This window comes from Microcaecilia unicolor, chromosome 2, assembly GCF_901765095.1.
Source record: "Microcaecilia unicolor chromosome 2, aMicUni1.1, whole genome shotgun sequence".
NCBI classification, from domain to species: domain Eukaryota; kingdom Metazoa; phylum Chordata; class Amphibia; order Gymnophiona; family Siphonopidae; genus Microcaecilia; species Microcaecilia unicolor.
The window spans coordinates 441962946-441990926 of NC_044032.1; the positions used below are offsets into that span (position 1 = coordinate 441962946).

At 40.9% G+C, this 27981-nt stretch overlaps 1 protein-coding gene across 1 annotated transcript in view; it reads right to left on the minus strand.

Annotated features, from left to right (window-relative positions):
* LOC115461208 (dedicator of cytokinesis protein 2-like) overlaps nt 1–27981 on the minus strand; it is a 1592043-nt gene that overhangs the window by 486949 nt on the left and 1077113 nt on the right. Inside the window, 1 exon segment of the mRNA XM_030190877.1 lies at nt 14729–14827. Coding sequence (XP_030046737.1) covers nt 14729–14827 — 99 coding nt within the window.

Sequence of the window (27981 nt, forward strand, 5' to 3'; positions counted from 1 at the left end):
CTCCTGACGAATTTTTTCAAAACAGTCTTTCTTAAGGTTAGTAGCACCATCTCTATTTTTTCCCCCCTCTATTTTCGTTTTTGTTATTTATGTCCATTTACATATTTTACTACATTTTCCCGTGCAAGCATCACATATAATATTTTGCTTGCTACCTTTAATTTCCTTTATGTGGGCGTTTTTTACATATTATCTTTTTTTTATATATAATCATTTTTATACATAACCACAGCTCTTGCTGATCACAATTTTATCTACATTTGTCTTTCCCTTTCTTGTTGTCCAAGTTTTATTCTGTTTCTTTTGATCCTTCTTTCCCGTGAAACTTTTTTCACTTGTCTATCCATAATAGACTACCACGCTACTTCTTAAGAATCAACCTCATCATTGTTTAGCAACTCTCCGTGCAAAAGGTCAGTGTTCTTAATACATTACACATTTTTTCTTTTATATTTTATCGATGGGTAATCTTTTACTTTTATTTGTTTGTCTATATATCACCTGATAGACTACTGATATATCCTTAGAGGTTTTCCATCGTCATTGCTCTGCAGCACTTTGCACAGCAGGTTAGTCTCACCAATAAATACAATATCTTTTTATTAAGGATTCTTTCAATTCTGTGATCTTCCTCGTTCATTCAAATTTGCTATTTTTCCTCACATATTCTCTTGTTATAAGTAATGCGGTTATGCACTATGTAAATCAGCAAAGTTTGTTCACGGTTTCCCTATATCTCTTTCTACAGTTTTTAATCCATTTGGTTGATATTAAACCTTCGATTAATATTATTATACTCTCCAAATATATGAATGAGTATGCATATATATAACATTATTATTATTAACTCAAAGTTTAAATGTTTTTATCCTTGTTTCTTTTCATTTTAACATGTATGCGCAATTTTTATTATTTACTTTTATTTGTTCAAATTTATATGTGCATATACATCTTGAGTTGTTTAATGACTCTTTTTTATATATGACATGTTTTTATATTGCAGTATTATTTTACAAATCCATATACAGTATTTTTATAATTAATATTATATGTTTTTTTATTTCTTTTGTTAATTATTAAAATTTTGTTCTTTTGTTGTTCTTTTATCACACATATCATATAAATGTATTTTTATAGACTCCTGATGCAGGCCTGACGGCCGAAACACGACGTGTCGAGTCTTCAAATTTTCAATAAATTGTTGTCAAGAACATCTTCCAGTTCTGGTTTCCTTGGTCGTACTCCCACTTTTTTTACACATGCCCCTCTGTACCCCAGAATGCTCCTCAGCTTCGCCAGACTACACTGCAAGCATTTAGGAACCATCAAGTATCTGCCTCCTCTGCTGCTGTGGACAGCAGTGAAGACCAGGCTTTTTTCAGCCCAGTTGAGAGAATACTTCCCCTGCAATCTGGAAGCAGCTCAATTGTGAGTGGATTGAGTGGTTTGAGCCCAGAACCCAAAAAGTGGAAACAAACTGACACTCTAACTTTGTGATAAACCAAACAATGTAATGAAGAGTCCAGTGGTTCTTTTGTGACACTATAAAAGATTTCTTTAAAAACAAGAAAAAAACCTCAATATTTTGTAATATCATAAAAGCACCACTGGACTCTTCATTTCATTGTTTGAGTCCAGAACCACCATTATTGGAGAGTCTCCTGCTGGCTTTTTCAGCTCCTCTAGGTACTGTATTAGGGTTGTTCCCTGCTATGGTGGTGCATCAGCAAACCAGTGATATTCTTCAGTATAAGGGCAAGACTGCTTCATATCTGGAGGTCTGGGGAATTAAAAGGCCTAGTACAAAAAAGCCTGGTATGAGTCACCCCGGGATGCCATTCAGAATTTTAAATGACTTCCTGTTTAAACTTTCTGGAAAATTGATTTGACTGCAGTTACTGAAATTGTTGTGGGTAATTCAGAGAAATTAGAACACAAGTGACCAAAGTGGTTTCTCTTGAGAGTAATTTGCAACAGATTCAAATCTTACTGCTGCAGTGGTGAAGGATAAGAACTATGAGCAATGTAGACTGGAATATCAGAAAATCAGTTCAGATGTTGCAATTTTCCAACATCACCTCCGATAGCCCCAATAGATATATTTAAGAAATACCTTATGGAAATTTTGGAAATACCAGCAGATTCACTACACCAATAGTTAAAGCTCAATACTTCTCTGTAAGGAAGGGTATGGATGAAAGGGCTATTCAGACTCAGATGCTATGAATTTAGTGAGACTTTTTAGAATCTTGAATTTGACCACAAAATGTTTTCATTTTTACTTTCAATACATGATTTATGGGGTCGAAAATTCGAATGTTTCCTGATTTGCTAAGAATTCCCAGAAGCATCACCGGGAGTTCCTGGCTTGAAACCTAGGGTTTTGGTGCTAGTCGCTATGTATCTGTTATGTTTCCCTTGCAATTTTTTGGTAATTTATGAGAGTAAGAATTATTTGTTTTCGATCCTAAGTGACTGATTAGTTCATGCTGAGGAGAAATTAAATGTCTGAATGGTTGTCCCCAAGAATTAGGACACTGTAAGGGTGGGCTTTGGCACTAGATTGTAGGTTCATATTCTATATTTCTTTTATGTTTTTGAAATAGATGATTTCCTGTTTGTTGGATCCTATTTCCTTTGATGTGGACAAATATAATTATATTATTGCTAGATGATGTAAAAATTGAATTACCTGTATGTTTAATTTCTGTTCTTTTTTTCTGTTATCAAATTATTTTTATGTGATTGTCAGTTAAAATTCAATAAAAAAAATAATATTGAATAGTAAGTTAAATACTGTTAGCAATTCTTTGTTTACAACATGTGGCGGGGCATTTTCGATATAACGTCTAAGTCCAACTTTGGACGTTTTGCTCAAAACGTCCAAAATTCAAGTGGAGAATATAGTAATTTTCAAAACAGATAGTCTATCTTTTTCTGAAAATGGCTATTTTCTAGACGCTTTGTGCTCAAAACATTTATCTTTTTAGTCCATTTAAAAAAAAAAAGCAAAACCCCAACTGAAAAACAGAGAAAATCAAGCCATTGGGACATAGGAGGAGCCAGCTTTTCCTTGTAGACCTGGCCACAGGCATCCCAGAAGAGCAGTAGGGCACCCTAGGGGGCACTGCAGTGGACTTTATATAAAAGGTCCTAGGTACACATGATCTCACCATTATCCCCTTATATTGTATGAGGAGCCTTCCAAACCCCACCAAAAACCTACGGTACCCAACTGTTTACCACTACAATAGTCCCTATGTCTGCAAATGTCACCTATATGTGGGTATAGTAGGTTTTGTGGGTTTTTTTTGGAGGGCTGACACTTTCCACCACAAGTGTAATAGTTAGAATGGATTGTGGGCCTGGGTCACCTTCTCTATAATGCACTGCACTGATCACTAGACTATTCCAGGAACCTGCTTGCTGCTCTAATAAGACTGGCCATAACATCTGAAGCTGTGATAGAGCCTGGTATATACTGTTTCATTTACATTTTTGCAGGATGGGAGAGTGTCAGTGAAGGAGGAGTAAGGGGGTGTCACTCCTTTATTCCTGCAGTGCTGATCAGGTCATTTAGGGCACTTTTTTGTGGCTTATTCTTTCAAGAACAGGTCTAGATCCAAAATATCGTCCCACTTATAGCCCTGGATGTCTTTGTTTTGTTCCATTATGGTAGAAAAACATCCAGGAACGCCCAGATCCTGCCATTAACACGTCCCTGAAATGCCCCCCTGTGGTTTGAACGTATTTCTGATAGACCTTATAGAAAAATGTCTAAAAATTGGTTTTGAATATACCAATTTGGACGTTTTTGTGAGAAGTGGCATAAATCTGCATTTGGATATTTTTCTCTTTTGAAAATGAGCCCCATATTGTCCTAAGTCTCCATCATATTTAACTGCCTATATATGGTTGGCATGATGGCAAATTGGCAACCAGTGTTTAAGCATGAATGACTATAACCTGCACAAAGTGGTGGGTGGGACTCTGGCTACCTTGTTGGGCAGAATGAATGGACTGTGCAGATTTTTATCTGTGAGAAAGGTAGGCAAGTAGAAAAAGGAATGGGATTTGACATATCACCTTTCTGTGGCTACAGGCAAAGTGGTTTCAGGTTCATTAAAAACTTGCTATCCTGCATATAAATAAAATATATCTATGTGGCTTACAGGCTAATTATAGAAGATATAGAGGAGGGAAACAAGAGGGTGAAAGGACAGCAAAGGAAGGGAGAACTCCATTATTGATAGACAGAGGGTATAGCAGACAAGGGAAGGATAAATAAATCTGAGCTGACCAACAGGCATAGCCCTGGAGACAGTCCTAGTGTGTTGAAAAGGCATCTTCAAAAAGAAGTGTTTAAGGTCTGTTTTAAACTTTGTCAAAATTGACTGTGTTCTAAGACAAAGGGGCAGGGGAATTCCATAGAGTGGGACCTACCACTGAAAAAAAATCGAGTCTCGTGAAAAGATGGTACAACTAGTAAATGTTGCTGAGATGAACAGAGAACACATTGGGATGTATACAGTGTCAGGAACCGTGCTAAACAGAGGGAACACCAGAGATTTAATTTGGAATACCAGTAACAGATTTTAAAGTGATCCTGTGTGTAACTGGGAGCCAATGTGCATCCTTGAGAAGTGGAGTCACATGATTAATCTTTTTTTGAGCCTGTAATTAATTTCATGAAAGTGTGGAGGAGTGGCCTAGTGGTTAGGGTGGTGGATTTTGGTCCTGGGGAACTGAGTTCAATTCCCACTTCAAGCACAGGCAGCTCCTGTGACTCTGGGCAAGTCACTTAACCCTCCATTGCCCCAGGTACAAATAAGTACCTGTATAATATGTACAGTGGGGGAAATAAGTATTTGATCCCTTGCTGATTTTGTAAGTTTGCCCACTGACAAAGACTATGAGCAGCCCATAATTGAAGGGTAGGTTATTGGTAACAGTGAGAGATAGCACATCACAAATTAAATCCGGAAAATCACATTGTGGAAAGTATATGAATTTATTTGCATTCTGCAGAGGGAACTAGTATTTGATCCCCCACCAACCAGTAAGAGATCTGTCCCCTACAGACCAGGTAGATGCCTCCAAATCAACTCGTTACCTGCATGACAGACAGCTGTCGGCAATGGTCACCTGTATGAAAGACACCTGTCACAGACTCAGTGAATCAGTCAGACTCTAACCTCTACAAAATGGCCAAGAGCAAGGAGCTGTCTAAGGATGTCAGGGACAAGATCCATACACCTGCACAAGGCTGGAATGGGCTACAAAACCATCAGTAAGACGCTGGGCGAGAAGGAGACAACTGTGTGGTGCCCTAGTAAGAAAATGGAAGAAGTACAAAATGACTGTCAATCGACAAAGATCTGGGGCTCCACGCAAAATCTCACCTCGTGGGGTATCCTTGATCATGAGGAAGGTTAGAAATCAGCCTACAACTACAAGGGGGGACTTGTCAATGATCTCAAGGCGCGTGGGACCACTGTCACCACGAAAACCATTGGTAACACATTACGACATAACGGATTGCAATCCTGCAGTGCCCGCAAGGTCCCCTGCTCCGGAAGGCACATGTGACGGCCCATCTGAAGTTTGCCAGTGAACACCTGGATGATGCCGAGAGTGATTAGGAGAAGGTGCTGTGGTCAGATGAGACAAAATTGAGCTCTTTGGCATTGAACTCAACTCGCCGTGTTTGGAGGAAGAGAATACTGCCTATGACCCAAAGAACACCGTCCCCACTGTCAAGCATGGAGGTGGAAATGTTATGTTTTGGGGGTGTTTCTCTGCTAAGGGCACAGGACTACTTTCACCGCATCAATGGGAGAATGGATGGGGCCATGTACCGTACAATTCTGAGTGACAACCTCCTTCCCTCCGCCAGGGCCTTAAAAATGGGTCGTGGCTGGGTCTTCCAGCACGACAATGACCCAAAACATACAGCCAAGGCAACAAAGGAGTGGCTCAGGAAGAAGCACATTAGGGTCATGGAGTGGCCTAGCCAGTCACCAGACCTTAATCCCATTGAAAACTTATGGAGGGAGCTGAAGCTGCGAGTTGCCAAGCGACAGCCCAGAACTCTTAATGATTTAGAGATGATCTGCAAAGAGGAGTGGACCAAAATTCCTCCTGACATGTGTGCAAACCTCATCATCAACTACAGAAGACGTCTGACCGCTGTGCTTGCCAACAAGGGTTTTGCCACCAAGTATTAGGTCTTGTTTGCCAGAGGGATTAAATACTTATTTCCCTCTGCAGAATGCAAATAAATTCATATACTTTCCACAATGTGATTTTCCGGATTTAATTTGTGATGTGCTATCTCTCACTGTTACCAATAACCTACCCTTCAATTATGGGCTGCTCATGTCTTTGTCAGTGGGCAAACTTACAAAATCAGCAAGGGATCAAATACTTATTTCCCCCACTGTAAGCCGCATTGAGCCTTCCATGAGTGGGAAAGCATGGGGTACAAATGTAACAAAAAAAAAAATAAATAAGAGGGAACAGCAAAAATTTAATTTTGAATACCAGTAACAGATCTTATAAGTGATCCTAGGTGTAACTGGGAGCCAATGTGCATCCTTGAGAAGTGATGTAAAATGATCAATCTTTTTTCAGCCTGTAGTTAAGTTAATTTTATGGAAGTGGTGTATGGTGCAGATCTTTTTGCTACAGCCACTTATATAGCAAGTTAAAGTAATCCATTAGTGATAGGACCAGAGAATGAACTAGTATATTAAGAGCTGATGGATGGAGAAGTGGATAGAGTGTATCATACACATTATATACAGGTACTTATTTTGTACTTGGGGCAATGGAGGGTTAAGTGACTTGCCCAGATTCACAAGGAGCTACAATGGGAATCAAACCCAGTTTCCCAGGTTCTCAGGCTGCTGCACTAACCATTAGGCTACTCCTCCACTCCTATATAGGAGACCCTATAAGCAGTAGCATAGCTAGGTGGGTCACCAGGGGAGCAATCGCTCCCCCCAAATGGACTTCTACAGCGCCGGCACCTATTTTTCATGCTGTCCGTCGCACCTGCACGGACACACGCACGCCTATGCAGTCCACTCTCTGCTCCCCCTGACGTCACAACCCGGCTACACTTCTGCCTATAACTGAGATTAAGGTGCACAAGTCGGAGACTCTGTCTTCTGCAGCCTCTTTGCCTATAGCCATCCTCTCATTGCTCCATCTCAGCAACAGAGAATGTTCAGTTCCCAGGGAGACTTCCTGCCAGCTCTTTCTCAGCAGAGGACCTGCCTGTGACACAGAGAATCACTCCGAAGAGGGGAATAAGCAACAATAAATGTCTGAGACATTTTCTGTGCTGGATTTACACTTCTCTTCTCATGGACAGTGATATTTTCCCTCTCCTGTTCATCAGTAATCAGTCCTGCTCTGGTAGACTGCCCTCCAGCATATTAGCAACTGACATCTTTACAAAAGAGATTAAGAAGACTTAGTTGTTTTGACATCGGATTTAATTACTAATTTGCACTGTTAAAGGTGGCATGACCTGCCTGAAGTGCGCTGTGTACTGTTTAAAATGCATGTCTGCTCTAAAGGCATGCAAGAAGAAGTGGAACAAGAAGGGAGGGAAGAATGGAATGAAGGGAGGGAAAGAGAAGATAAGGTGAGAGATACAGAATCAAAGGTGAAAGACGGAAAGCAATTTTTCAGTCTATAGGGAAATGAGCTATCAAATTTTGATAAACCACACATCTGTGGGGAACTGATTAAGCAGCCAAGATCCAAAACTCAAATGTTTGACATTTTTGAGGTGGTTTTGAGCATCTGAGGGAGAAAAAGCACAATTCCCCTTTCAAGCTCTCATCCAAAGGAAAAATTCCCGGGTTCAAAGGAAAAATTCTGTATGACTTGAAACATGTAAATGCCTAATGGGGAATTTTCAAGGATGGAATGCACAGTAAGAATCACTCATTCCAGCAGGCCTCCTTGACATTTCTGCATGCCACATAGTATGTATGTGTAAATATCACTTTTTTTAAAATGATGATTTACATGTGCAAATGGCATAGAACTTTTCTATGCCATTTGCACATGTGAATCATGCCATTTGGAGAAGAGACAGCTGAGGGGAGACATGATAGAGGTATATAAAATAATGAGTGGAGTGGAACAGGTGGATGTGAAGCATCTGTTCACGCTTTCCAAAAATACTATGACTAGGGGGCATGCGATGAAACTACAGTGTAGTAAATTTAAAACAAATCGGAGAAAATCTTTCTTCACACAACGCGTAATTAAACTCTGGAATTCGTTGCCGGAGAACGTGGTGAAGGTGGTTAGCTTGGCAGAGTTTAAAAAGGGGTTAGACGGTTTCCTAAAAGATAAGTCCATAAACCGCTACTAAATGGACTTGGGAAAAATCCACAATTCCAGGAATAACATGTATAGAATGTTTGTACGTTTGGGAAGCTTGCCAGGTGCCCTTGGCCTGGATTGGCCGCTGTCGTGGACAGGATACTGGGCTCGATGGACCCTTGGTCTTTTCCCAGTGTGGCATTACTTATGTACTTATGTAACATCACCTCTTATGTCTTGTACTCAACTCTCAGAAGATACAGAGCTAATTTCACTTAAATAATGAGGCTGAGGAGGTGTAAGATGTATGTTTAAGCATAAACTCAGAGAGTTGGTTCAGTTCCCAGAGCACGGAACTATTATTTTTAAACAAAACAAGCTGTTTAGCTAGGTACGTTGGCTCCCAGCATTATATCTTTTGAGCCACATCTTTCAAGAGACACTGGGAAACATCCTAATGAAGACCTAGAAATATTTGAAAAAAAGAGAGAGAGAGAGCCACATCACTAGACTTTTATCCAGCTCTAAAACAAAAGAATTAGTAATGTACCCTGTTATGGCTGGAATCAAACACTGAAAACTCCTATATACAAGACAAAACCTATCCTGGGGAGAAACAGCTCCTGAAATGTAAATTGCTCTAAAGCAAGAGGTAGCTATCATTTCTCTGGTAAAACTGCAAGCTCCTCCTGGATAGTGTTTAAATCTCTACCCCAGAAAGAGACTGTTCGCAATGAACATTAATAATGCACATATTCCTTTGACACAATTAGTTCTGTAATATTTCAGTTCTCCTAGCAGTTATCAAGCTGTCTGTGGCGACTGAGTCCTTGATGGATTCCTGTTCACCCACTATTTTTTTCCAAAGTATCTTCAGCAATTGTCACCGTTTGTAATTCTTGTTTATTTGCATTCACTGTATTCTCCGAAGCTTCCATTTGATTCTTAATATCTACTTCTGGGAGCAATTCTTTTTCAGGTCAAAAAGTTATTTATTTATTAGGAATAGTTTACTGCCTTTTGGAAGAAATTCCCCAGCAAGTGTAACTTGGACATAGGCAATAAACAATTACAGCAATAAAATATTCAAATAACAGTACACATTACAGCATAGTAAAATACTGATACGTAATTAGAAGCGTGCTACTTCTAATGTCAGCATGATACACATTAAAACAACAGCACAGGGGACAAGTTAAGGTGGAAAATATATAGACAGATAAGACAGAGTAACAGAAGTTTAGACAGATGACAAGGGGGACTAACTTGGTAAAAACTGCATGTGAAGCAGAAGAGGTACATGCAACTGATCTCAGCTGGCTTTCCCTCCCCCACCTACTCTACTGGATTATATTGTAACCATTTGCTTTCCAGGTGTTTTTAAATGTCTTTTCATGGATACAGTTGGTTATGATTTATATATTTACGTGTTTTTTTTTGTTACATTTGTACCCCACGCTTTCCCACTCATGGCAGGCTCAATGCGGCTTACATGGGGCAATGGAGGGTTAAGTGACTTGCCCAGAGTCACAAGGAGTTGCCTGTGCCTGAAGTGGGAATCGAACTCAGTTCCTCAGTTTCCCAGGACCAAAGTCCACCACCCTAACCACTAGGCCACTCCTCCACTATTTGTCTTGGACTGTGTCTGGGTATCTTCCACTATTTTTTTAATGACTTTTGTCTTAATAATGTGAGCAAGTGCAAGATGATGCATGTGGGAAAAAAGAACCCGAATTATAGCTACATCATGCAAGGTTCCACGTTAGGAGTTACGGACCAAGAAAGGGATCTGGGTGTCGTCGTCGATAACACACTGAAACCTTCTGCTCAGTGTGCTGCTGCGGCTAGGAAAGCGAATAGAATGTTGGGTATTATTAGGAAAGGTATGGAAAACAGGTGTGAGGATGTTATAATGCCGTTGTATCGCTCCATGGTGCGACCGCACCTTGAGTATTGTGTTCAATTCTGGTCGCCGCATCTCAAGAAAGATATAGTAGAATTGGAAAAGGTGCAGCGAAGGGCGACTAAAATGATAGCGGGGATGGGACGACTTCCCTATGAAGAAAGACTAAGGAGGCTAGGGCTTTTCAGTTTGGAGAAGAGACGGCTGAGGGGAGACATGATAGAGGTATATAAAATAATGAGTGGAGTGGAACAGGTGGATGTGAAGCGTCTGTTCACGCTTTCCAAAAATACTAGGACTAGGGGGCATGCGATTAAACTACAGTGTAGTAAATTTAAAACAAATCGGAGAAAATTTTTCTTCAGCCAACGTGTAATTAAACTCTGGAATCCATTGCCGGAAAATGTGGTGAAGGCGGTTAGCTTAGCAGAGTTTAAAAAGGGGTTGGACGGTTTCCTAAAGGACAAGTCCATAAACCGCTACTAAACGGACTTGGAAAAATCCAAAATCCCAGGAATAACATGTATAGAATGTTTGTACGTTTGGGAAGCTTGCCAGGTGCCCTTGGCCTGGATTGGCCGCTGTCGTGGACAAGATGCTGGGCTCGATGGACCCTTGGTCTTTTCCCAGTATGGCATTACTTATGTACTTATGTACTTATGGCCTATATTTTGACTATACCCCCCCTTTTTTTTAAATCTTTTGTAAACAGCTTAGATGTCTTTTTTCTTCTGATTTTGCAGCATATCAAGTAAGAAATGGAAATGAAACTAGAAGAGAGACATGAGAGGATAGGGTGGAAGAGAGAGAGAGAGGTTGAGAAGAGGGAAAATTGAAGAAGGAAGGGATGGAGAAACACAAGGGAAGTAAAGAAGGGCAAAGATAAAGAAAAAAGATGAACGGAAGAAGATAGGGTGAGGCAAGATGGAAAATTGCTTGTTTTGTGTGAGAGAGGGGCAGTGTGTATGTGTGAGACTTGGGAGGGGAATGAGATATAATAATAATAATAATAATAAACTTTATTTCTAGCCCACTGTATCTGAGACAATCTAAGCGGGGAACAGAAAATACATACATAATAAAATCCAGCTAACAAAAATAACTAATGATAAAACAAAATCATACAGTATCACAACTAATACAAACTTGCACAGTACAATGAAAATAAAAATGTAACATCAAACAATATTATAAAACAAAACATTATCATTCATCTAATGATCCATATGCCTGAATAAACAGATAGGTCTAGATCTTTCTTTCTTTCAAAGGGGATATGCTGTTTCAAGGCAGTCCCCTTAAATTATCCTGTGGTGAATCCTTAGGGAGCAGGATGAAGACTCACTGCAGGATAATTTAAGGAGATTGCCTTGAAACAGCACAGGCAAAACACATGTTGGCACATATCACCTTTGGAAGAAAGGAAGAAAAAAAACTTTATGATAAGTACACAAAAGCAAAAGAAATCATAATAACTAATGAAATATGAACAAGTGTTAAAATAGAGTGAAAATATTTTTTAAAAATTCATACGGACTGATGACAACAATAGGTATAATACCTACTTCCATAAATTGAGATATTCATCTCAGTGGAAACTCACCTCTGACGGTTCGCTACCCAGCGAGAATACCATTGGAGAATTTAAACTGCAGAAATATATGTTATGAGAAAAGAGATGGAACCAGCAAGGGGCAGCAGGACAAAGCATTTAGAAGAAAATCTGACAGAATAGAATGGGTAAGAAAAACAAAGTAATTTAAGAATCAGAGGGGAGAGGAAATGCAGAAAACTGGAAAATTAATATAGTAGGCTGCCAAAAAGTGTTTTACTTTGCAATTCCAGAACATCATTCTGAGCGCCTGTTCTAGAAAAACGCCAATCAGATCTGAACAGGAGGGTGGTCTATTACAGGAAAGTAGAAGTCTTGGCTGTTGGAGGGAAGTATAAATCCCTGGAGGTGGTTCAGAAAGGAGCGTGTAAAAACTACAATAGGTGGGTTACCCCACTCTTGTGCCCATCTAAGCCTTGGTTCCCCCTTTAGGGATCAAGGGGCAAAGAGAAAGTACAGGGGGTTCAATGAAGAAAGCCACACAGTAGAGTCATGTGCTCATGACTGAGAACAGCTTCTACCATGAAATTACCAAAAGAATATGCCATGGTGGCGCAGTAATCAATGAGCGTGAAAATTACTGCCATATTAAAAAGTGTGCTCTGTCAGAAAATAATAGTGGAAATCGTGGCAGTAATCTTTAGCCCATTGCTAAAATGTCCTTCTTCCTGTCTGCATGTGAACAGTAATTGGCTCAAGCACTGATAGGAAAGTGGACATTAAAAAAATAAATAAATAAAGCTCCCAGGTATGCATGCCCTTCTACACCACAAAATTTCCTGGTTGTCTAGTGGACCCCACTTCCCTCCCTCTGCTTAACCTGACCAAACCCCACTGTGCCAGATACCCAAAAACCTTTTGGTAGCCTTGTGGACTCCCCTTCCCTCTAAACCAACCCCCTTGTCCCTGACATAAAAACATAATCCCTGGTAGTCTAGCGACTCCTTCCTTTCCCCCCACCCGAACCCCTTGGCCCAACATTTTTAAAACTTCCTGATAGTCAAGTGTACCCCTCCCCTCCCTCAATCCCCAGACCCTTGTCACCTACTTCAAAAACTCAAAAGGCAGGAGCAATTGAGTAATTAATTAATTATTGGGATTTATTAACCACCTTTATGAAGAGATTCACCCAAGGCGCTGTACAGCAGGTACAGTTTAACATACAACTTACAATTTTGTTAACAGCATAAAAATAGTAAAATAACCAAGAATAAACACAAATGTAATAAATGAGGTCAAAAATATACACATTGGAATTCAAATACCAGAGATATACTACAATGTTAGCATAATACTAATGACACACCTAATAAGCATGCATTAGAAAATTTAACTTACATAGATATGATGCCAAAGATTTTCTATAATACGTCTTACCATACAGCCGAGAAACCAAGAGCAGATATATGATGGGAACAAGATGTGTGGTACAGAGTCAGTTGGGATAATTTGATAGTTAAAGAAAACACAAGGGCAGACGGTCTGCAAGCTCCAAGATGGAAAATATATACAAAGCAGATCGTTGAAAAACCAAAATATATTTTATTGATGAATTGTATACATATTTTAATTGGTTTTCATCAATAAAATATATTTTGGTTTTTCAACGATCTGCTTTGTATATATTTTCTAATTTGATAGTTAGCCAAACTCAAGGCACGTTTGTTGTATAATTAAGCAAGAGATAAGGAACTGATCTAAGTTACAGTGTGTGTAGCAAGCTGGTCCAGGTGCAGAATGAGTATTTAGTCAGTCACCCTATGTATTAAAGGCTTGAGGGAAGAGCCAGACATTTACCTGCTTTCTGAAGTAGAGGTAGTCTCGAGTTATACGTAGCCAAGTAAATTCCAGGACACGGGAGAAGGCTCGCTGGTGGGTATCACATCATACAATTTCTTTTGACAAAGGTACAGATAGTGATGATCCTTGAGAGGACCTTAGATTATGCCCACTTGCTCCTGCCTTCAACATGGAGGCCCCTGACCTCTAGCAGTGCATTCTGTTGCACCACTAGAGGTCAGTCTACCAACTAACCTTTAGCGGTGTATGGGAACGTACCGCTAGGGGTTAGGGGGCCACTGTTTTGAATGACGATGCTGCTAGAGGCAGGTGAAAGTGTTGAGGAAAAAAAATTTGCCTTATGGAGACAGTCTACATGGAAGAGGATTCCACAGAGGAGGGAAAAACTCAAAAGAGAATAGATTCACCCAGCACTTGAGAAGCCACTAACCTCAATAGAACTGACAATTAGTGAAAAGGGATCAAAAACAGAGATGAAGAAGCAGTATGGTATAATGCTATACTGAAAAAATATTTACTGGATATTCTACAATCTCAGAAAAGAATGACTATCTCAAACAGAATACATTTTTCTCAAGTTTTCAGTAAAGTAAGTTGGAGAACCCATACCAGAATTTGTAGTTAAGCATGAAATCTATTCCTGGGCCTTTATATTAAATCCCTTTTTCCCACCTGGGAGTACTGACCTATTGGAGAAAAGTGTGCATGTACTGAGTGAAGTAGAGGAGCAGACTGGGAGAAAAGTAAATGTTCTATTAGCCCTTGGGGGTAAGATCTGCCTACTGGACTACCCCAACATAGAGCACTCCATTTACAAGTTAGGGGGCCAGTGACAAAGTTAAACTCCTTCTGTGTTGTCACATCTGCCATGAGTAAAGCTCAAAATGGCTACCTCGATACAAGAAAAAAGTCCTTTCAAATAAAAGTAATAATATGATATATTGTTTAAAATACCAGTTAGATATTACCGTTTAATTCAGGAAATAGACTATAAAGTTAGAATAGTTTGATAGCATCTCCTCCCTTGCAGAAAAGTGGATGGTTTATGATGTAGAAGTAGAACTCACCACAAGATCCTGGCGAGTCTGGAAGGACTGGATATATGAACTGTAGTGAGACTCATCCATCTGGTTCAAAATGGCTGACATGCAGGCCACATAGTGACTCTGGGGACAGAAAATAGAAGAAATGGATCAAAACATTATACAACTTACAAAACATTTGAACCTTGCTCTTGAATGGACCATTTCAGAGACTCTAGATTAATAGAAAGGGACATGTTTCAGAATCCTACTACCGGGAGAGCATATCTTAGAATCAAAACTTAAAAGGCCCAATTTTCAAAAGAGATTATCTGGATAATGGCAGTTGTTATCTGGATAATTCCTTTAGCCAGTGATCTCTGTGGATATTCAGTGGTACTATCTGTTTAGTGCCACAGAATATCCTTGCAGACTGCCTTGGTACTGGGGTGGTGTATGGAAGGAGAGAATGAGAAGCAGTAAGTTATCCAGGCAGTGCCAATATTCAGACTGTTATCCAGAAAAAGTTAGGACTGAATAGTCAGCACCACTTGCTATCTGGATAGAGGTGCTGAATATCTGTATTTTATTAAACTACTATGACCACCTTATAAAAACAACGCAGACTGCGGAAGCTGATTATTGAGCCAAAAGTCTACAGTGTCTTACTATTTATTTATTTTGTTTATTTATTTATTTCTATATTAGGATTGATTTACTACTGCCTTTTTGAAGAAATTCACCCAAGTGTGTACTGTAAATATAACCCAGAAATAGGCAAAAATAATTATAGCAATAAAATATTCAAATAACAGTTCATATTATACTATAATATACTGGTTACAATATCAACACAATTCACATCCTATATAATAAAACGCACCTTCAATGTTCTGAAGCCGAGAAAGTGAAGCCTTCAAGCCTTGAAGCGTTCTTGCGACGTTCCGGAACTATGTGTCGTCAATTGAGGAGATGGAGCCTTACAGAGTGCACGAATGCTTCAAGGCTTGAAGGCTTTACTTTCTCACACACACACACACACACACACTCACTCTCTGTCTCTCACATACTCTCTCTCTCTCACACACACAGACTCACACATACACTCTGTCTCTCACATACTCTCTCTCTCTGACACATACACAAACACTCTGTCTGTCTGTCTGTCTGTCTGTCTGTCTCTCTCTCTCACTCATTCTCTCTCACATACACACTCCATCTCTCACCCACACACTCTCTCTCTCAAACATACACACTCCGAGGAAAGGGGGGCATGGAACACGCTGGGGAGGAGAGGGAGGGGGCATGGAGGGAAGGGGGGGCCAAGGACTCGGAGGGGAGGAGAGGGGGAGAGGGAGGAGAGGAAGGGAGGGGGCCTGCAGCTCGGATGGAAGGGGGGCCTGGAACTCGGAGGGGAGGGTAGGAGAGGGAGGGAGGGAGGGAAGGAGGGGGTCATGGAACTCGGCCCCCCCCCACACACACACTCACTCTCTGTCTCTCACATACACTCTCTCACATACTCTATCTCTCTCTCACACACTCACTCTCTCTCTCTCTCTCTGACACAAACACACACACTCTCTGTCTCTCACTCATTCTCTCTCTCTCTCTCACACACACACTCTATCTCTCTCTCTCACACACTCTCTCTCTCTCAAACATACACACTCCGAGGAAAACCTTGCTAGCGCTCGTTTCATTTGTGTTAGAAACGGGCCTGTTTTACTAGTTAAAATATCTAAATAGCAAAAAGGATAAGCAGAAGTTACAAGAACTTCCAGCATTTGTATTTCTGTATTTTGAAGGAATCTCCAGTATTTCTATTCCAGTGATTTCTCTTAATACATCCAAATCTCTCACTACACCAAAAAAAAGTCAACAAAATGTCTAGTCTAAATGTAGGTATTGCACTTTCACTATCATTGTGATCATAAATGTTCACCAAGTTCCTGCAGTGGCCTTGTCTCTGCGCTCACCCCATCTGATCTCAAAGTAACTTGCAAAATCATTTCCACAAGCGAAACAATCTCTTGCTGCACACAAAAATAGGTTTATCTGAGAACTGCTTTATGTTGAGTACAGATAAAACATATGTACATTTCCCAGCATTCAGTGAAGCATTCCCGGGTGAATAGATAACATGGGCATTGTGAAAACACTTGTAGTTTTGTATTGTGGAAAGCACACATAATTTTTAGTTTGGAAAAAGTACCCAGAGAAAAGTAGCTACAAACCTCTGTGCTTACACTTTCCCTAGGCCATTTCAAAGTGAAATACGTTTGTCCTTTACCTTTGAAAACAGGTAAATTGTAGCCATGCAGGCACTTTGAAAACAGCCTTCTTAATCAATCAAATGCCACAGTGCGCCCCACAGACCCCTGAGATATCAGCATGCTTGTGAATTAGACACCGCAGATTCTGTTTGCTTAACTGGCAGGCAGGCTCTGTGCCAGCGGGCATTAATCACATTATACTCTGCTGCCAAAGGACACAGTAGAGCCTCATGCTAGCAAAAACAATGTGCACAATGCCAAACACAAACAGAGAGATTACTAATCTTATGCATTTTCAACTGTGAAAGATAGGTAGATGGGAAGGAATTTAAAAGGGGATGGAGAGAGGAGAAAGGGAAGCTTTTATCATTCAGCCTCTGCTAGGGACTTGTCCAGTACAGGTGACTGAAATTGATTTGTTCAACAGACAGGAAGCAAAGAGCTCTTTTCACTTAAAGCCATAGTGCATTGTCATCATTGGACTATCCTCAGCAGCAAACATATTGAAAGACACCACAAGGAGCACGGATGCGTGTGCATGCATGCATACAGAAACTTCACAGATGTGGAGTCAAGAGGCGGGTACCTGCATTCAGTCACAAACATCCACACGCAGACATGCACAGGTAAAATGAAGACAGGTAACAACTTGAGTACATACCCAGTAAGTTCCAAGGCAGAATGCAGAACATTGTCACACATCATTTCATTCAACATCCACCATCTGCTGCACCATAAACGCTGCCTGAATTTTATTTGTAAATGCAGCATGCAAAAATGCCTCCTGACACTTGCTAATGGATACCATGGGCTGGATAGGTACTGCAGAATTTGAAATCTCCATTGCCCACTTATGTTCAGTACATTCACTGAAGTTGTTCCATCAGCGAAAATAAACTGGTAGGCTGTACACTAACTAACCACTTCATCAAGTTTCTCCTATCTAGAGTACGCAGCTTGCTGTGATACTGCTTCATTCGAGCAATGACTGCATAATAATCGTTGGACTCACAATAAGGAGTGTCTAAATGTATCATGGGATGAATACACAGAATGACTGCCCAAGTGGCATGGGATGACTAACAGGTTCAAGCACACCCTGAACTGGATCTCTGGCATTTAGTCATCTACTTTAGGCAAACCCACAACTGAATGAACGCACATCTGGAGTGGTGTCCACATGACAAACTCGAGCACACCATGGGACAAATAGCTAAAAGTCCATATTCTTTTGTTTATTGCCTATTTTCTAGCACACAATATAAACTAAAACTAAAACAACAACAATAATAATACTGATAATAATAATGAGCCCATATACACCATTGAATAAAGGCAAAATCATTGTTTCTAATAATAACCCATCGCTAATAATGCCCCCCCCCCCATTTCAGCATTGAAAAACCCTGTAAATATCATTTTTAGATTCCTCCAACAATAGCCCACCCCTCTCAATTCACAGTAACATAATAAATGACGATAGATAAAGACCTGAACGGTCCATCCAGTCTGCCCAACAAGATAAACTCATTTTACATGGTATGTGATACTTTATATGTGTCCTTGTCATTCTCAGGGCATAGACCGTAGAAGTCTGCCCATCACTGCATTTGCTTCCCAATTACCGGCATTGCCACCCAATCTCCGCTAAGATTCCGTGGATCCATTCCTTCTAAACAGGATTCCTTTGTGTTTATCCCACGCATGTTTGAATTCCATTACCGTTTTCATCTTCAACACCTCCCACGAGAGGGCATTCCACGTACCCACCACCCTCTCTATGAAAAAAATACTAACTGGCATTACTCCTGAGTCTGCCCCCCTTCAACTTCAATTCATGTCCTCTAGTTCTACCGCCTTCCCGTCTCCAGAAAAGGTTTGCTTGCGGATTAATACCTTTCAAATATTTGAATGTCAGCATTGCTCTCATCCACCTCCCCCACCCTTGTGATGACCAGATCTCTCTTCTTACCTTTTTCTCACAGTTCTGGCGCTGGGCCAGTGCAGGGCCTTGAACATGTACAGATACTCAAGGCTTTGAGCATGCGCAGATGCTCAAGGCCTTGCACTGAACCAGTGCTATAACCTTGAGGAGAAGTGAGAAGAAATATCTGCTCATTGCGGGGGAGGGGGAGTGGAGGAGATCAATACCAGTAATCGTGGGGGGGGGGGGGGGGGGGCAGGGTGGAAGAGAGAAGTGGGGGTCATCATGGGGAAAAGAGGTAGAGGAGAGAAATGATGCCTCCATTAATAGCCCACTCAAGACTCCAGAAAGCCCATTCCAGCCGATACTTCAACCGGCCAGGAGTGGCTCCTGCCGGTTAAGTAACACTTAGCACATTGGATAGCTGATTATCTCCACTGAATATTAGCATTTAGCACATAGCCAGGGCTGCTGAGAAGGGGGGGGGGACAGGGGGGACAAAATTCCCTGGGCCCGGGCCTCCAAGGGGGGCCCGACGCCAGGGGCAGGCCGCCGGCGCTGCAGTCCCCGGTCTCACCTGCCTGCCTCCTCGGCTCCGGGCCCCCTGCATTTGAAGCGGCAGTCACAGATCGCCTCCCTTCAGGCCTTCCCTCCCTGTGTCCCGCCCTCACGGAAACCGGAAATTACATCAGATGAGGGCAGGACATAGGGAGGGAAGGCCAGAAGAGAGGCGATCTGTGACTGCTGCTTTGAATGCAGGGGGCCCGGAGCCATGGAGGCAGGCAGGTGAAACTGGGGACTGCAGCGGCGGGGGAACGACAGGGGACAGCAGTGGCAGGGGGAGCGATGGGGGCGGCAGCGGTGGAGGGGGCGGAGGCGGGGCAGCCTTGCCCCGGGCCCGGCCTAGTCTCTCAGCGGCCCTGTGCATAGCGGCTAACTGGCTATATCGCATGATATAAATGGCTGGACACTAATATTCAGGGCTTCACCAGCTAAGTTGAATGGCCAAATCGTATCACCAACAAATCATCTTTGGCTGCTATAAACTTAACCGGCCAGCGCTGAATATTAACTTGGCCGATTAAGTTTAAGCTGGCCAAAAATAAATGGATATTCAATGCCAGTCACCCGGCACTGAATATCTGGGCTCAGCACCAATTGTGGCACTTAGCCGACCTGCCTCCCACAGTCTGAATATTGGCTAGATTGTTTTTAATACTATTGGGCATTTATTAGAAACAATATGGTAATTATGCTAGAAAACTGTTGGGTCTTCAGTTTTCACAGCCCTGACCTGTAATTATTACACTACCACGCAAAGGGCATTTGCTGAATCACATTCAAAGTGTCTTGCTCACATCTGCAGCATATTTTCCAAATTAGGGCTCATAAACATACTGTCTCTAAATAGCATGTATTTTTCATGTGTATGATGTTGCCGATGCTTCTTTCCTATTCCCTTTCCTTGCTAACCCCAGTGGAATTACTTGGAAATAAACTATGAATTTTGCATATCAGCAAACACTGGACTGCTTGAGCAGCAATCCTGCAGCTGATTTATGAAACATCAAAGAATAATAGCTAAAATGTGGAAATTAAAATAACATTCAAAGGAGAGCTTCCCTCTTCTCACAGTTTCATTTTCTTTTACTGTGTTGAGATATAAAAACAGGGACATGCAGGGTAAAAATGTTTCTTCTGTTTAGTTTCCTGTGTAGTTTTTAGGATTTTTCTTTTTCTGTGTACAAAAAAAGATTTGCAAATAACTCTAGTGGGTATACTAGAATAATGAAGTTTTGACCTTTTTCTTACCCTAACAAGAGGCAGGGAAGATTGACAAAAGCCTAATTTGACGTAACTTTCCTATTGCTCGTTCCATAAACCACCACAAAACTGATTATAACACCTACGGAAGATAAATTTCCTCTTCAAAAATACATAAGATGGACGTTCATACACTGGAAACATCCAGTATGAACATCCATTTTCCAAACTGAAATGTCCCAAGGGGGGAGGGAGTGCAATAAGGATATGGACAGGTCTATGGCAGCATTCTTTGAAAATGGCCACACAGACATCCATGCAGAGCAGGGGGGTTAGTGGTAAGTGCAGCGGGCTGTGAACCAAGGGACACAGGTTCAAATCCCACTTTCACCCTTTTGTTTTGTAATTGTAAGCCCTTCAATAACAGCAATATACAGTGGTGGAAATAAGTATTTGATCCCTTGCTGATTTTGTAAGTTTGCCCACTGACAAAGACATGAGCAGCCCATAATTGAAGGGTAGGTTATTGGTAACAGTGAGAGATAGCACATCACAAATTAAATCCGGAAAATCACATTGTGGAAAGTATATGAATTTATTTGCATTCTGCAGAGGGAAATAAGTATTTGATCCCCCACCAACCAGTAAGAGATCTGGCCCCTACAGACCAGGTAGATGCTCCAAATCAACTCGTTACCTGCATGACAGACAGCTGTCGGCAATGGTCACCTGTATGAAAGACACCTGTCCACAGACTCAGTGAATCAGTCAGACTCTAACCTCTACAAAATGGCCAAGAGCAAGGAGCTGTCTAAGGATGTCAGGGACAAGATCATACACCTGCACAAGGCTGGAATGGGCTACAAAACCATCAGTAAGATGCTGGGTGAGAAGGAGACAACTGTTGGTGCCATAGTAAGAAAATGGAAGAAGTACAAAATGACTGTTAATCGACAAAGATCTGGGGCTCCACGCAAAATCTCACCTCGTGGGGTATCCTTGATCATGAGGAAGGTTAGAAATCAGCCTACAACTACAAGGGGGGAACTTGTCAATGATCTCAAGGCAGCTGGGACCACTGTCACCACGAAAACCATTGGTAACACATTACGACATAACGGATTGCAATCCTGCAGTGCCCGCAAGGTCCCCCTGCTCCGGAAGGCACATGTGACGGCCCGTCTGAAGTTTGCCAGTGAACACCTGGATGATGCCGAGAGTGATTGGGAGAAGGTGCTGTGGTCAGATGAGACAAAAATTGAGCTCTTTGGCATGAACTCAACTCGCCGTGTTTGGAGGAAGAGAAATGCTGCCTATGACCCAAAGAACACCGTCCCCACTGTCAAGCATGTGTTGGAATGTATTGTATTTTACATGCATTGCCTGTCACCTATTATTTCTCTGTGATTACTCTGTGACCTCTGATGTGAATTACTTAGAGAGGTCACACAGCTATGCAACTTCCTGTGGGGGGTAGATGCAGCACATGCAGCACATGGAGCACATGGAGCTCATGATCTCTCCTAACCTGAGAGGATCTATGGTGGTGTGAGCATCCATTACCATCTAAGCACATGGAAGGAGCTGATAAGACAAATGTATAGTAATATGTATATATAAGCCTGTCTGATTATAATCTAACTACAAACTGTGAGTAAACAGATGTTTTGTTACTTCAACTTTAAAGTGACTCAGCAGTGAATTATTCAGGGGTGAATGAGAGAGAGATGAAGAAAGAAATTAACATTTCTAAAGCTGAAGCTGTGTGTACTAAAATCTGCTAATTATTTACTACAAATAATCCAACAAAAGGGTTATGGGCCCAGGGCTCAGGAATTGAAAAAGAAGAGAAATATTACCAGGCAAAAAAAAAAAAAAAAAAAAGCCACATTTTTCTCTTAAGTTTTAAAGGAAAGATTCAGTCTGTCTCTCTCTCCCCCCACACAGCAGACAGAAGGCTAAGAAAATGGCTGAGGGAAGAAATTCACCATTGTTCTATTCTCTCAAGGTGCCTAGATTAACTGAGTTTAATTATCAGCAGTGGGAATTAAGATTCATATGTCTCCTTCGAGCAAAAGGATTAAATATATGCTTAGACCAAGACAGAACAGCTGAAAATATGGCTGAATGGGACAATGCAAACTATTATGTGAAGTGCATGCTTTTGGAAGCTCTCTCAGAGAAACAAGCCATATTAGTGGAGGGAAAAGATACACCAAAGGACATTTTATATAAACTGAGAACTATGTATGCAACTACATATGCAAAGCAGCAACCAATTTGGCTGGCAGAGTTGAATGAAACCAAATTAAGGGATAAAAGTAAATGTAATGATCACATTATGTATCTTATGTCTTCATTTCAAAAGTTAGAACTTTCTGGAATTCCCATGTGTGATGCATTGAAAAGAGCATTTCTTTTTACCTCACTATCAAAGAAGTTTGATGTTTTTAGGTCTGTAAATGAGGCCATTGAAGGGCAATCTTTTGAACAGGCAACATCAAAACTAAGGCAGGAATGCATAATAAATGATTCTGAGGAGATGTGTTCTCAAAGCAAGTCAGAGAGAAATGAAACAAATTTCTTGGCAAAGAACAGAGGAAGGCGGAGCTATGGGAAAACTCCACCCAAGGGCAAGCTGATTTGCTACTCATGTGGAAAGGAGGGACATGTATCTAAATGGTGTAAGGAAACACAAAACACTCCCTCTAGCTCACCTAAGCCAATGGAACTAAAGAATTTTCAAACCAGGAAATGTATGAAGGACAAAGATAAACACAAGGGCTTTCTAATGGCAGAAAAATCTTTGACTATGGTAAATAATAATTCAAATGAAAGTACTTGGATTTTGGATTCGGGGAGCACATGCCATTTAACCAATTGTAAGAATTTCTTTCAGGAAATGTGTCCAGAGGAAGGTATTCTTAAAACTGCAAACGCAGGGACTGCTAAGATCCAAGCAAAAGGTATTGGATTCTTAAAATGCAAAGTGTCTAATGAAGTTAAAGAAATTCCTGTAAGTGATGTCTTGTATATTCCCCAAGCAGTTTGTAATATGCTTAGTGTATCTACATTAGATAAGAAGGGATTTGTGATTCATTTTGAAAACAGTAAGTGCACAATCTCTAAAAATGATGAAGTGTATGCTGAAGCTTTTATGCATAATGATGTTTATAAGCTGAACATTTCAGGTGAAGCCTCACATCTGGCGCAAGTAAGGAAGAATGATGGTAAATGTAGTCTGGAAATCTGGCACCGCCGCCTGGGACATCGTGATTCTAAGGTGATCCAGGATCTTTACAGTAAGCAACTGGCCACCGGCATTCAGATAAGTGCAAATGCTGGTAAAATGGAGAAATGCATAGACTGTGTTACTCAAAAAGGTGTAAGACCCTCATTTCCTGCATACACAGGAAATAGGAGTAATAAAGTGCTGGACTTAATACACAGTGACTTATGTGGACCGTTTAATATCCCATCATTGGGAAATAACAGATTTGTGCTAATATTCTTGGATGATTTCTCTAGATATTGTGTGGCCTATTTGCTGAAAGAGAAAAGTCAAGTCACAGACATGCTGAAGAAATACGTAGCCATGGTGAGCAATAAATTTGAAAGAAAACCAAAGGTTCTTCAGACCGACAATGGTGGTGAGTTCATTTCACAAAGCATGCGCACATTTCTAGAACAAGAAGGCATTCAGCATATCACAACAGTAGCTTATACACCAGAGCAAAATTCTGTTGCAGAGAGAAAATTTAGGTCACTTGTGGAAATGACCAGATGTATGCTGTCAGATAGCAATCTCCCTAAAAGACTATGGGGGGAAGCCATTCTCACAGCAGTGTACCTACAAAACAGAATGCCAACTAAAGGCGCTGAGCGCACACCACATGAGACATGGCATGGTTGGAAGCCAAACCTGTCACATATAAGAACATTTGGAAGTACAGCATATGCTCATGTACCAAAGCAAAGAAGGCATAAGCTGGATTCCACAACAGAAAGGGGCATTTTAGTTGGCTATGCTCCAGGACACAAAGGATATAGAATTTTGAATCTGAAAACTGGCATTGTTGGCATAAGACATGTTACATATTTTGATGAAAACAAAAGGGTTGATAAAGGCTGGATTATCCCAGATGAGCCTTATCATCCAGAATATGAAACTAGAACCATAATAGACATGCCAGTGTATATAAATGCCATACCAAGGCAGATGTCTGAAAGCAACTCACCTGTATCTAACGAGGAACAGGCAGAGGAAGCAGACACAGAAAGGATCATTGAAGAAGACAGTACAGTTGGAGAAGGGGAATCAATTGGAGAAGGACTCTCAGATTTAGAGGATGCGGAAAGGTCAGACCAACCTGTTGTCAGACGCTCATCCAGGGAAAACAAAGGTGTTCCACCCCCAAGACTGTCTTACTTAACAAAGTCAGCAGAAGCTCAAGAGCCCTTAACATGGGATGAGATTGAGAAAATGCCAGCAGAAGAAGCTGCTGAATGGCATAAAGCTGCACAAGAAGAAATTGATGCATTGGATAAAATAATACTTGGATTCTTACAAAATTACCTCCTGGCAAGAAAGCTATAGGATGCAAATGGGTATTCAAGTTAAAAAGGAATGCACAAGGAAAAGTGGAAAGGTATAAAGCCAGATTAGTGGCAAAGGGATATCTTCAAAAATATGGAGAAGATTTTGATGAAGTGTTTGCACCTGTAGTGAAACACACGACAATAAGAACACTTCTGAGCATTGCAGTCTCAAAAGGCATGCAAGTCAACCACATTGATGTGAAAACAGCGTTTCTTCATGGAGAAATAACTGAAGACTTGTACATGGAACAACCAACAGGTTTCATAAATACAAAACAAAGACAGCTAGTGTGTAAATTAAACAAAGGTCTTTATGGATTAAAGCAAAGTGCAGAATGTTGGAATGAAAAATTGCATGAAATATTGACAAATTTAGGATTTAAGCAAGGTGAAGCAGATAAATGCTTGTACACTAGGTGCACAAATGGACAATATGCATACATTTTAGCTTTTGTTGATGATCTGCTCATTGCAAGCAAAAGTGAGAAAGAGTACAAGGACATTGTAAAGTGTTTAAACCAGAATGTTGAGATAAAAGAACTTGGTAATGTGTCATACTATCTTGGTATAGAAATTGAGAAACAAAATGATGGTTCTTATCTTCTAAGCCAGAAGCAGAAAATAAATGAGCTTATTGAAAGTTTAGGTATGCAAGATGCCCAAGTTGTAAGCACTCCCATGATCACTGATTTTCTGAAGGATGAAACAGTAAGAGAACCTTTACCAGATAACATCCAATATAGATCAGCCATAGGTAAGCTTTTATATCTAGCTACCACATACAGGGCTGATATAGCAAATGCAGTAGGAATTTTGAGCAGAAGGGTCAGCTCACCTACCAAATCAGATTGGACTGCAGTTAAAAGGATGGTAAGGTATTTAAAGGGTACCATTGATTGTAAATTAAAGATTTCAGCCAATAGTAATCCAAAACTAATATGTTACTGTGATTCAGATTGGGCAGGGGATCATTCTGATTATAAATCCACAAGTGGATATGTGTTTATGTATGGAAATGTACAAATTTCATGGGCCAGTCATAAACAAAGTATTGTGAGTTTGTCTTCTACAGAAGCTGAATATGTGGCCGTATCGGAAGCGTGCAGAGAACTGATGTGGATTGAAAAACTTTTGCTGGATTTTGGTATAGCTGAACAGAGACCAATCCAGATAATGGAAGATAATCAGAGCTGCATCCGACTGTCACAGAATGACAAGGTTCAGTCACGCACCAAGCACATCGCAACGAAATACCACAACGTGCGAGAGTTGGTGAAAGAAGGGGTCATCAGTCTACACTATTGTCACACCAGTGAGATGACAGCTGACATCATGACCAAACCGTTACCCAGAGAACATTTTGAGGATCTGCGTATAAAGCTTGGACTTTGTATGAATAAATAATTGCATGACAGTTATGCATGAGAAGGGGTTTGTTGGAATGTATTGTATTTTACATGCATTGCCTGTCACCTATTATTTCTCTGTGATTACTCTGTGACCTCTGATGTGAATTACTTAGAGAGGTCACACAGCTATGCAACTTCCTGTGGGGGGTAGATGCAGCACATGCAGCACATGGAGCACATGGAGCTCATGATCTCTCCTAACCTGAGAGGATCTATGGTGGTGTGAGCATCCATTACCATCTAAGCACATGGAAGGAGCTGATAAGACAAATGTATAGTAATATGTATATATAAGCCTGTCTGATTATAATCTAACTACAAACTGTGAGTAAACAGATGTTTTGTTACTTCAACTTTAAAGTGACTCAGCAGTGAATTATTCAGGGGTGAATGAGAGAGAGATGAAGAAAGAAATTAACATTTCTAAAGCTGAAGCTGTGTGTACTAAAATCTGCTAATTATTTACTACAAATAATCCAACAGCATGGAGGTGGAAATGTTATGTTTTGGGGGTGTTTCTCTGCTAAGGGCACAGGACTACTTCACCGCATCAATGGGAGAATGGATGGGGCCATGTACCGTACAATTCTGAGTGACAACCTCCTTCCCTCCGCCAGGGCCTTAAAAATGGGTCGTGGCTGGGTCTTCCAGCACGACAATGACCCAAAACATACAGCCAAGGCAACAAAGGAGTGGCTCAGGAAGAAGCACATTAGGGTCATGGAGTGGCCTAGCCAGTCACCAGACCTTAATCCCATTGAAAACTTATGGAGGGAGCTGAAGCTGCGAGTTGCCAAGCGACAGCCCAGAACTCTTAATGATTTAGAGATGATCTGCAAAGAGGAGTGGACCAAAATTCCTCCTGACATGTGTGCAAACCTCATCATCAACTACAGAAGACGTCTGACCGCTGTGCTTGCCAACAAGGGTTTTGCCACCAAGTATTAGGTCTTGTTTGCCAGAGGGATTAAATACTTATTTCCCTCTGCAGAATGCAAATAAATTCATATACTTTCCACAATGTGATTTTCCGGATTTAATTTGTGATGTGCTATCTCTCACTGTTACTAATAACCTACCCTTCAATTATGGGCTGCTCATGTCTTTGTCAGTGGGCAAAGTTACAAAATCAGCAAGGGATCAAATACTTATTTCCACCACTGTACCTATTGTACCTGAATGTACACCACCTCTATAGCCTATAGTCTTACAGGCGGTTTATATATTTAGGGACATAAGAACATAAGCACTGCCATACTGGGACAGACCAATGGTTCATCAAGCCCAGAATCCTGTTTCCAACAGTGGCCAATTCAGGTCACAAGTACC